Source organism: Dromaius novaehollandiae, chromosome 1 (assembly GCF_036370855.1).
Source record: "Dromaius novaehollandiae isolate bDroNov1 chromosome 1, bDroNov1.hap1, whole genome shotgun sequence".
NCBI lineage: Eukaryota > Metazoa > Chordata > Aves > Casuariiformes > Dromaiidae > Dromaius > Dromaius novaehollandiae.
In genome coordinates, this window is record NC_088098.1 from 126,438,641 (window position 1) to 126,450,030 (window position 11,390).

The window sequence follows — 11,390 nt, forward strand, 5'->3', positions numbered from 1 at the left end:
TGTTCTATTTATCCAGTGAAGGTGATTCCAAAACCATGTGCTTAGTCCATTTCAGTGCTTCAGTACTCTTAGACTTGGAATTTTTTTCCTAATATTCAACATAAGCCTCCTTTAGTTCAAATTAAACCCATTATTTCTTGTCCTACTTTTCATCCTATGTTGGTCTGTTGATGTTTTTTTAGTAAATTGCTACACATTCAAAGACATCTGTCTACAAAAAAGACTGAAGAAGGGGTATAAAACAAACCCGATTCCTCCACAAACCACATTTTCTAAGCTTCCTTTCAGTCTTGCTGCTGTCATGAAGAACCACTTTTATTTTTCTATCATGCCACCACACTGGGCAGAAAACTACATATGATGCCTGACCAACACCAAGCAGAACAATGTAATTGCTTTTTGTGCCTTTCATGATATTCTTCAATGCAGAACTGTATTTAGTTGTTTAGAATACTTTCCATTTATTGTAACCCCATAATTTTTTCTGCAACATGACTGCCTAGACAATCAGTCCTCATTTTGCATTTGTGCATTTGATGTCTTCTTTCTACAGACAGTGCTTTATATTTTTTAATCAAATTTCTTCTTGTTGATTTCTCCAACCTATTCAGTATTTTTAATTTTGATCCTGGTATTCAATGTGCTTGTAGCTTCTTTCAACGTGCTGTCATTAAAAAGCTTTTATGAACACCATTTTTATTCTATGATTCAAGTTATTGCTACAAATGCTGATTAGCTCTTGGGCCAAAATAGAATCTTCTTGTGATTACTCTTCCTACTTTGATAACCATTCATTAGTAACTATTGGTTACTTTTTTTCTCTAAATTGTATATCCGTATTTTATATGAAAGTTATGTGGGACAGCATAAAAAGGCACATTTACTGTAAAATGACACATCTACTATTTCCTATTCATCTATTAGATCAGTTGTCCTGCCAAAGAATAAAATCAGATTATTTGACGTATACTCTTGACAAGTCCATGTTGTCTTTTCATGTATATATGATGCTGAGTGTTTTGTTGCAAACACTTACTGGATAAATACTTGTTCTGCCATTTTATTATTTAGCTCATAGCTCTCTGGATGTTGAATGGAGCCTGATGGGCTTGTAATTTCTTCAGTCTCCCTGCTGTCCTCCTTCCTGTAAAGAATAGTGGGGGAGGAAGGATAGCTAACTTTTCGGATTAGGACCCCCTGCAGGCTGCCCCAGTCAAAGGATCTCTATTTTCCATAGAATCCTCAGAGATAACCGCTACTAATATTTCAGAGAAGGATTCGTTCCAAACAAAACTGAAAAAGTCTAGAAACTATTTCAGCTTGATAATATCCTGTATCCTGAAGACACAAAGATTCATTATTTCTGAAGATACAGAGAAGAAAAAATGAACAAAATCTGAGGGTAAGCTCTTTTTAGCACTGTTTTTTCTCTAGGATACCAGTGCATATACAACACATGCTCTGACAACCTTCTATTTCTTTAAAAATAAACACAGATTTTTGTCCCTAATTTTGAACTAGTAAGACATAAAAAATGATATATTACTGGTAGTAGCTGGTAGTAGATGTTTTCATGTATTTTCCTATATCTATTTGCCGTTGTTCATCAAGATGATCTTTTAAAGAGATTTAGTATTCGTGTTCAGTCTTCTCTTCTTACTGTATCCATTAGCAAATATTAAACATGAAAGCTAGTTCCAGAGCAAGCCAACAGAAGGATGCTTAGCTTTGATTACCCTGTAGTTTTATGTGCAAATTTTTTTCAACTTGTGTACAATTAACATTGAACAGGAGAGATTTTTGTAAGGTAACCATTTATCTATCCAAATATATGCCACCAAAACTGAAATTGGAACTGAGGCACCCTTGGCCCTTTATCTCATGTTCAATCTGATTTAGAAATGCCAGAAGAACGTATTACAGTGGGTAATCTAAATAAGACTTGCCCCCAGAATTCAACAAAATTAACAGCATTGCAACAATTTTGTATTGTTTTGTACTAGGTATTTTTCCTGTTTCCCAGGCAACTTCAGAAGGAAAGAGTGACAAGCTCCTAGTTACTATACTGAGTCAAATAAAAAAATCAGAATCAATTATTTTTAATAAAGTAGAGTTAAAGAAACTGGTATTGCAATTCACCATTAATAAAATCTAATCACAACAGTGTGTCAGATAATCGACACAGATTCATGCAGAAACAGGAAAAAAAGGAGGGGGGGTTACTGCTCCTCAAACACACTTACATATCTCCAACAAAGAAGATATATATATACACACACAGAGACATGCACACACATTCACATCTATATCCCTGGTAAGGTTACAGATAGGCATTTCACTGCCTTTCTAGCGAGACTGTAAATACCAGGTTGGAATACAGTGCAGGTTTGGCTCAGAATGCCGGAAGGCTGGCAATTATAATGTAAAAATGAAATGTCCAACAGCAAGGAAAATTTCTCACTGATAATTACATCTACTCTCAAGACAGGAGGCGCCGTACTTCCAGTATCCCCCAACACAGGGAGCATTACCCTGCCTTTCTTACATATGTGCATTTTATTGCCATCACGGTTGCACTGTTAGACAGTGATCCCTCCAATTTCAGCTTGTTAAAAACATGCTGAGAAACATCACAGGTGATTAAACGATAGCGCCCAGGCCTCCCTGCCGCCCTCCCTCACACACCGCCAGCACAGCAGCGGCGCCCCGCCCAGCCCGGGCCCGGGCCCGGCCCTCGGCCGGCGGCGCCCGGGCGCCCTCAGCCGGCGGGAGGGAGGGCGAGCGAGGGCGGGAGGCTCTCGCGGCACCCCGCCCCCGCTCCCGCCCCCTCCCCGAGTGGGGCGGAGCCGCGCAGGCCTCCGAGCCGCCGCCGCCGCTCCCGGAAGAGCCGCCGCCGACACCGCCCGCGCTGGGGATATGGAGGAGTTTCAACCCCACAGCGACGAGGTAGGAGCCGCCCGGCTCGGCCCGCGGCCGCAGCCGCCTCTTGCTGGGGGAGGGAAGCGGCGACGAAGCGCTCACAGCTCTCTTTTCCACCCCCCCACCCCGGCGAAGGGCAGCCTTTGCCGGGGACAGGTTGCCAAAGCCGTGCCAGCCACAGGTGATACATGCGCGCTGTACGCGTGCAGCTCCCCTCAAGCGCTCAGCTTTGTGTTAAGCTTTAGCTGTAAAGTGGGGCTGTGCCCCCAGCTTCCCCCGTTTTGACACCCTCCCCCCCCCCCCCCCCCCCCCCCCCCCCCCCCCGCGGCTGGCACACCGAGCAGGCAGCACCTGGCCGCCGCGGGAGCAGTCTCTGCTGTGGTGCGCGCACGGGATTCCCTCCTGCCGGCTCGGGGTTTAGGCACCGGCCTCTGCGTGCTTGGGATTTTGCCTGTGAAGCTGCCTGTTTCAGTTCTAGTAGGCAGAAGGTGCATTTGTTGAACTTATACAGAGGAAAGTCAGAGATACTTTAATTGCACTGTGGATGCTGCTGCTCGCTGTAATGCTGTCAGCCTCTGGCCATTTTTCTTATGTCACCCCTGGGGAAAAAAAACCCAAGTGCTGGGCTCAATCTGGCGCTATCGGCTGATCGTTGCCAGCCAGAATGAGTAAGCCAGCCTTTCCCTCCCCACGGCGCCGGAGTTCAGGTCTCCAGCCACCATTTTTCGTGACAAAACTCATAGGAAAATAATTGTCCTTGAGATTTCTGCCCTTGCCCGTATGTTTGAAATTGGTGGATAAGAAGGAGCAGATGGCACAATTGCACATGCCACACTTCCTTTGGAAGCCAAGCTGAAAACTGATTAGTAGGAATGAGTGAAAATGGGATGCATTAAAACTGCTGGCTTTGTTCATACTCGAGCTGGGTAGGCTATTGAACATTAAAGACGGTCTTTTTGATATTAGGACTGCAAAATCTTAAGTTACCATTTGGCAGTAAGATTTACCCAGGGGTTGGTAAGCCTGTAGCTCCAATAAAAAGCAGGATTAAAACCCAGAGGAAAGATTTGCCATTCATCATTTTGTCTTGGAGAATATTCTGATAAAAAGCATACACAGAAGTAGAATTTAATCTTTACAGAAAATGCAAATTGAACCTGTTTCCACACACACTGAGGCCTAAGCTTTTTGGACTCACTCAAAAGTAACTAGCAAAGGAGCACTAAATAACATATCTCTAGTGCTGAAAAAAGTGAGATTTTAAAAGTAAGATTTTAAAAGTATGCTTGCAGTTTATACAATACAAGTAGTCAGATGCAGGGCCTGATCATTGCATGTTATTTGGAGTAAAACTGCATTGTGTGTTTACTTTTCTATCAGAAATAAAAATAATTAAATTTCATTTAAATTTTATTACAGATGATCTTCAATGCTGATGAAGCCCACAACATAGTTAAGGAGGTAGGTTTTACCTAACGATAGTATTCCAAAGATGATCTTTACCTTGCCTTGAAATATAGTGAAAACAATTATTTCCATTAACCACCCTAGAGCAAATTCAGTCCAATTTATATGAAATATAAGTTACTATCTATATGAAGTAGAAAAAAAGTTTCATCTGGAACTGCTTTGAAGCTTCATCTAATCGCTGTCTTCCTTGACCTAAAAGGGGGCGGGGGGGTTGAGAGGGGAGAGAGCCAAAATTGGCATTACAGTGGAATGATGAGGGGTAACAGTCACAGGCTGCAAGGGAAATTCATTGTGAATTTTTTTTCCTTATCTATCTAGAGAGTAGTTAACCACTGGAACAGATAGCTGAGAGAGCTTGTGGAGTCTCCATCCTTAGAAATTTAAAAAAATTGAATGGACAAGGCCTTGAGTAACCTGATCAAACTTTGAAGTTATCTGTGCCTTGAGCGAAAGATTGGACTACATGAGCTCCAGTTACTCTATCAGTGTTTTTAAAGATTAATTTTTACATAGAGCAGGCTTAAAATGAATAGCCTGATAGTCTAAATTAAATGCCTAGGAACCAGAAAGTGAGTAAAGACGACCCTGTGACACAGAGCTTGTGAGGTTTTGCAGGGAAATATCATTTTTTATAAAGGAATTTCTGGAGGGACTCTGCGCGTCCTTTCCTGTATGCTCTGTCAAGAAAGGAAAGAACTGTGCTTTTAGAGCTGTTCCCATACACAGCAGCGAGGTCTTAGAAGTCAGTTCATTCAGCTTTTTATAACTATCCCTGCCTCGAAAGGCCAAATACTGTATGACAGTTCTCTTTATTCTTATATCTGACCTGGGGAGTAAAGCCAAAGCTCTGCTTTAAAGCTTAACTGAAGGTGAAGAGTTCTAGTGTTAGATACGTTTCTGGAAGGAACAAAAACTCTCTTAAGAACTGCTGTCCCTCAGTTATCTTCTAGTCTGTTGTTATGAGTGTTTGTTCCTATTGAGTCCTTTATCCAGCGTTATACATTGTGATCAGAACTAATTGGGCTTTTTAAGATCCAGGGCACAAATCTCTTACGCAGCCTGTCAGTGGGTCATTAGTGCAGGGGATTTATGTTATTGAATTAGAGGAGAATATAGTTTCATTTTATTTGCCTTTTCCAGGTATGCACTTCTTTATTGTTTAACATTGAGAAATACAGTTCCCACCAGCACATAATTCAGAGTTTCTTTAGGGGTAGAGGATACGACTTAGCAGTTACAGCTTTCAGTTGTTTGACTGTTTTAAGCTTATGCCAGGGTTGGCCTATATATATAGCTGTGGGAGAACAGGCAATTTTCAAGCAGTTCAGGTGTCTCTCATGCTGCAAGATATGACCCTTGCATACCTCTTGTTCTCATATCTTTCTCATCCCTTAGCTGAGGTACATGTTTCACTATTGTGGCTCTGTCTATTTGAAGATTTTGGTATATTGCTCACAGACTTGGAAAGGTCAGCCAGCCCAAGTCTGCATTATTGAATAAAGTCGTACAGTTCCCATCACAGTAGCTTCTGAAAGCCCAGCTGAAATAGGCAGTCATTAAGAATAAGGGGACAATGGGACATCTGCATTGGTAAATGGACCCGTTTATTTAACTTGGTACTTAAAACATGTGGCTAAGGTCTTTCCTACAGGAAGTTTTAAGTCATAGCCTTACATACCTCTTTCTAGTAATGTGGTAAATATGTAGTGAAAATAAGCTTCCAAGAAGGCTTGTTTTGCTTCCCATTTAGCAACTGATACGTGATGAACTGAAGTGATTTAAAGTGATCCAATTGCCAGATAAATTTCCCCAGATAATGTGACACATTTTAAACATCTGCATTTTTAAGTATTTCATATTTATTATGGTTTGGTTTTACTCTGTTTTAGTGCATAGAAGATGTTCTGGGCAAAGCAGATTATAACCACAATAAAGTCAACCAATGGACTGCAGCTATCGTAGAACAGTCGCTGACACATTTGGTGAAACTAGGAAAAACATACAAGTACATTGGTAAGTACAAGTATCTATACTTTTACCCCATACAATCACAGTAAATAATTGCTGAAAGGTTCGTTTTAACACAGTGATCTATTGAATAGAGAATTTTAAATCTCTAGTAAACAAAGTGGAGCAGATAATGAATTAAGACCTGAACTCTTCTGTAGTATAGATTTTAAGTAATACCTGCAGTAAAACCATGGGAGTTTTACTTGTTTCAATAGCACACTTAGCCTGAAGATGACATGTCATTTGGTCTCTCTTGACTGTAAGCAGCCTCCAAACATCTATGCCAGTTTTTTGGTATAAGTTCAGGAAATAGATTCTGTTTATCTAAAAATAATTTTAGTAGGATTGCATTTCATATAAATACAGATATTTAAAACATTGTCAGTCCTGTAAGATAGGTCATGCCCCATTATACATACATACATACGTACACACATACATACAGGCATGTCTGTGGAAGGAAGGTGGAAATAAGTACAAGTTTAACCCACTTTGAGTGGGTTAAGTCTTGAATTCAGATTTTCACTGGTTTTACGGCAATTGCAGGACAGTCTATAAATGCTGTACCTCACTAGAGTATGGTTTCAAAGAGCGGTATGCCAATACTTTTGCGAAACAACTCTCGAGCACAATTTCTGTTGCAGCCATGAGGACAGTACCTGTAATCCAGTTCCAAGGTGCACAAGTCACAAGCCATATCTAAGTAGCTTAGAAGATAAAAAACATAACCCTATTAGCAAGCATTATGTTAAGGTTGTTGTCTTTATGTGAATAAAGATATTTGAGGTGAACGACAAGTTCCTGAGGAGAATGGGGTAGGGGATTAGTCAAAAATGTTTTTGACTTAGCTGAAGGCCTCCTCTCAGCCATTTGAAATCGTAATGCAAGCTTTAGTTCTGAAATTCTGAATGATTCACCTCTTTTGTATTAATAATGAAAGCTCTGATTTTATGCCTGTATCCTTCAGTAACCTGTGCAGTGATGCAGAGAAGTGGAGCTGGTCTCCACACAGCAAGCTCTTGCTTCTGGGATACCACAACTGATGGTAAGCTTCCTCACTCAAATTAATAAGTTGTAGTAAAAGAAATGCTACCTGTTGCTCAGTTGTAATAGTTCTGTTGAATATTTTGGAAGAGTGATTATAGAAGCAGTAGCTTCCAGAATTAGATGCTTGTTTATAATTTCAGCAGAACTGTCCAGAACTGAATGATTTTGTTGATAACAAGTCTTAAGCAGGCATAAGAGAGACTGCTTTTTACATTATAAGAAGCAATAGCAGAAATGCCTTCATCGTGAAACAGTAATCAAAAAATGTAATCCTCTTCAGTAACTGCAGATCAATTGAGGAGGCAGTAAAATACTGTTTGCAGCATATGCAATTGCATAGTCCTGAACACATCCACTTGTCTGTTAAAAGGGGACAGTGCTCCTTTGAAGATGAACAGAGCTCAGTAGAAGATAGTAATAGTTTGACTAACAGCATGTATTTAACTGAACTAACATTCAATTTATAGGCTTCAGATACACTTCATTTGCATCTAAGTAATTTCTAAATGCATTTTTCCCAGTTTCATGGTATTGTGAGAAAATAAGATTAAAATATTCTTAAACCCGTCTGGGTGAGGAGAGGGGTTAAGGTTTTTTTCTCCAGAAGAGGGCACCAAGTTATAAGTTAAAAACAGGGATTGTATTAGAAAGTCAACCAAGTTTAAAAAAATAATGAATTTCACGTAAACAAGAACAGTTTACTTATCTTTGTTTTTTTGGTTTATAAAGCATCAGGATAATTTGTTTCCAGATATATTCATAAAAATAAACAATGACCTTATTGATTTCCAAAAATTATATGAGTCTATTTAGACACTGATACAATTGAAGAGGGAAATTAAAGAAAGTAAATGCACTGGAATGTACTCGATCTAGACATTTTTGTGTTGGGGGGGGATTGGTGGGATTATTTTGCCAATTTCGATAGGAAATCCTCAGGGGTTTTTGCAAATCTAGCTTTTCAAGAGATACTGAACTAGTCTTCTCTTCCTGGATTAGGCATACAAGAACCATATTTGTGGTAAATAATGTACAAGTTTATGAAAACATGTTGAGAAATTGACCTGTTTCTAGACCAGATGTAGTAATTACCTCAAATCACAGCTGAAGTTTTCATATTAATTTCACATAATTTACATTGAAATAAAATGAATTTAGTAAAGATACTGGGATTCTATTTTTATTTTGTAATAAAAATCTCTTTTAGGAACCTGCACAGTGAGATGGGAAAACCGAACGATGAACTGCATTGTCAATGTTTTTGCAGTTGCTATTATCCTGTAGCTGACTGGAAGATGAATATAAGTAACACCGGAGCCTTTAAAAACAAAAAAACAAAACAGCGAAACCCTATCATTTACTAAACACATGACTAAATAATTCAAATCACTTTTTTTTTTTGTATGAGGAGGTATATCATATACAAGTTCTCTACAGAGAATATACAGTCTCAGCCAATTCTTATAGGTTAATTATCTGAAACCTAGCACCCCCCATATATTTATATATATATAGTTTTTGTAATTTAAATAACTTAAATATTCAGAGGTGATGTTAATGAGAAGATGCCACAAAGATCAATACAATTTATATCAAACCTTATATCAGAGACACTTTATTCAAGAGAAACAACAAACTTCTAATCAAAGGAAAGGTGAAAGGGCAAGCAAGACCTCAGGATTATGATGAGCTGGGAACAAATGATGACTACAATTCAGAGTGGATATATTGTAAACAATATCAGTACTTTGTGTTTGATTAAACAAAGTTAAATTGCATATTGAATGTTGATGCTTGTGAAATTACATAAGCATCACATTTCAGTCGAGCATGAACAAGCATTGAAATGAAATATGCTTAAGCTTTTCCGCCTGAGGCACAAAATAACTTCGCCAGGGCAAATATGAAATATACCTAGCTCTAACAAGAATTCTGATTTTTCTTCAGAATGAAGAACATTGTATTTGTTACTAATTCAGGGAAACATGTTGGGGGTCAGGTGATAGCATTTAATCCATAATTTATACTTTTAAAGATATTATAAAGGTACTTAAATTTGATTTTTATTCCATGACTATGGAGTTTGTGACAAGCACTTTATTGATTCCTCATGAAACAAAGGAGAGTACCCAGGAGCTAAAGGAATAAGACTGGGCCCATACTTCTCCAAGAAGAAATAAGTTGTTCAGGGAGAAGGCACACTCATTTCTAGATGCTCTTGTTACCTTGAAAGCATTTATTTTAAAACAACGTAACTACTCTTTATAGGAGTATTTCCTATATTCTCAAAGTCTAGAATTGAATTTTAGTCCTACAAAAAGTTGTAAGCACTGAGAGTTCCCATCGTACAAACATTTATGCAACTTCTTAACTTCGCTCATCTGATTAGTCTCAACTCAAAATATTCCACATGGAAAAAATGTATTTGCACATGCATAAGTATTTGCTGGATTGGGGCCTATGTTTTTGTCAACTAATGCACAAATTATATGATAAAGTTATATCAATACCAAAAATGCCTAAATGATTGCTGCCACTAAGTGGCAGCTACATTAAGTTGTTTTATCAAATGCTGCTTGATGGTAGAATTTTTTCTTGATTAGTGCATGTCTTTGGAAGAGACTGATAACTACCTAACAGCTACTGTAAGGCTGTTTTGCATTTTAACAAATAGTATGAAAGCACTGTTACACAGTTTTGATTCTTTTTTGGATAACTGACTATTAGGACATGTAACAAGTGTCCTGTGCAAAGAATGAGCTAAAAAGCATTTCATTGCTCAAATTGTGTACATAGTTGGTATGAAGACTACAAAAAGAACGTGTGTATGTGTAATTCACAGTACTATTCAAAATCTGTTGCTTTGCAGACAAATAGAATTCAGCTTTTACCTAAGTGCAAGTAAAGTTAAGCCACTGTAACATTGCATTTGCTTAACAAGCAGGTGTAGTATGAAGATGTATTTGCATGTTGTACTAACTTTCAGATATATAGTAGAGTAATTGAGTATTATTTGGGTTAGGATAGCAGTTTCCAAACTAGCTGTCAACATTTAAGACCTGAGTTGTGAACCTAACAAAAATGCAGTAGTTGCACTTGTGTTTGGGATCGCACAAGGTAACAAACTTAGGTGGAATGACAGCCAGAAAAAGCTTTGGGAACTGCTGATACTGTGTAAGATGTGTGTGAGTAAAAATATAGTGATGACTGTTATCCTCATTTAATGGGCCTTCAGGTGCCATGGACAGGAGGAATATTATTCCAAATAGCTGTTTACAATCTCATTTAGTATTTTTGCTTTACTTGAAAATAAAATGCACTGAGTAAGATTATTACTTAGATTAGGCTTGGTGAAAGTTCCAGTGCAGAAGATCTTTCACTAGAAACCAAGAGTATACTGCTTAATTATAATATTGCTTCATTTTTCTTTCTACCAAAAAAAAAAATAAAGATTTGCCTTAGTTGTATTTTTGCCTTTTGCCTGCTCGATCAATGTAAACACAACTGAGAACAACATTTCTCTTACTTTCCTTTACTTGTATACAATAGTGAGAGTTTGGGAAACTTCCTAAAATTGTGTGTATGCTTTAGAGGTGAGAGTTGTCAAAGGCCAGTTCCCAGGCTTGGATTAGTTTCTCACACCTGTTTTCTACTCAGACCTACTGCTCTTCCTGCTTGTCTTGATCACGCATGTTAAAGTTTTTGTTGCTCTTGAAAGGTTATTAGGAAACTCTGGGAAAAGTATTTGTATTTTACATCATATTCTAGCCAAATTAACATCTTTCTTTCCCATCTTTTCATTTCCCATCCTCTCTGGGAACAAAGAGCCACTTACAATTAACTCTCAAAGTGAGTTTTGAACACTACCACTTCTGCCACTTTCTTTCCAAAGTAGTCGTTTATTTTCGGGGAGAAAACTCTGAATTGCAAAACAGAATGAACAA

The 11,390-nt window shown here is 38.4% G+C and overlaps 1 protein-coding gene across 1 annotated transcript; it reads left to right on the top strand.

The window, feature by feature from the left end:
- The first annotated feature begins 2,820 nt into the window (after positions 1-2,820).
- On the top strand, positions 2,821-10,913 carry DYNLT3 (dynein light chain Tctex-type 3). The gene is made up of 5 exons (XM_026104129.2): positions 2,821-2,946; positions 4,339-4,380; positions 6,279-6,402; positions 7,367-7,444; positions 8,654-10,913. Exons 1-5 carry the CDS (start codon positions 2,917-2,919, stop codon positions 8,728-8,730), a joined length of 351 nt encoding a protein of 116 aa, XP_025959914.1. The 5' UTR covers positions 2,821-2,916; the 3' UTR covers positions 8,731-10,913.
- The last annotated feature ends 477 nt before the right edge of the window (positions 10,914-11,390 follow it).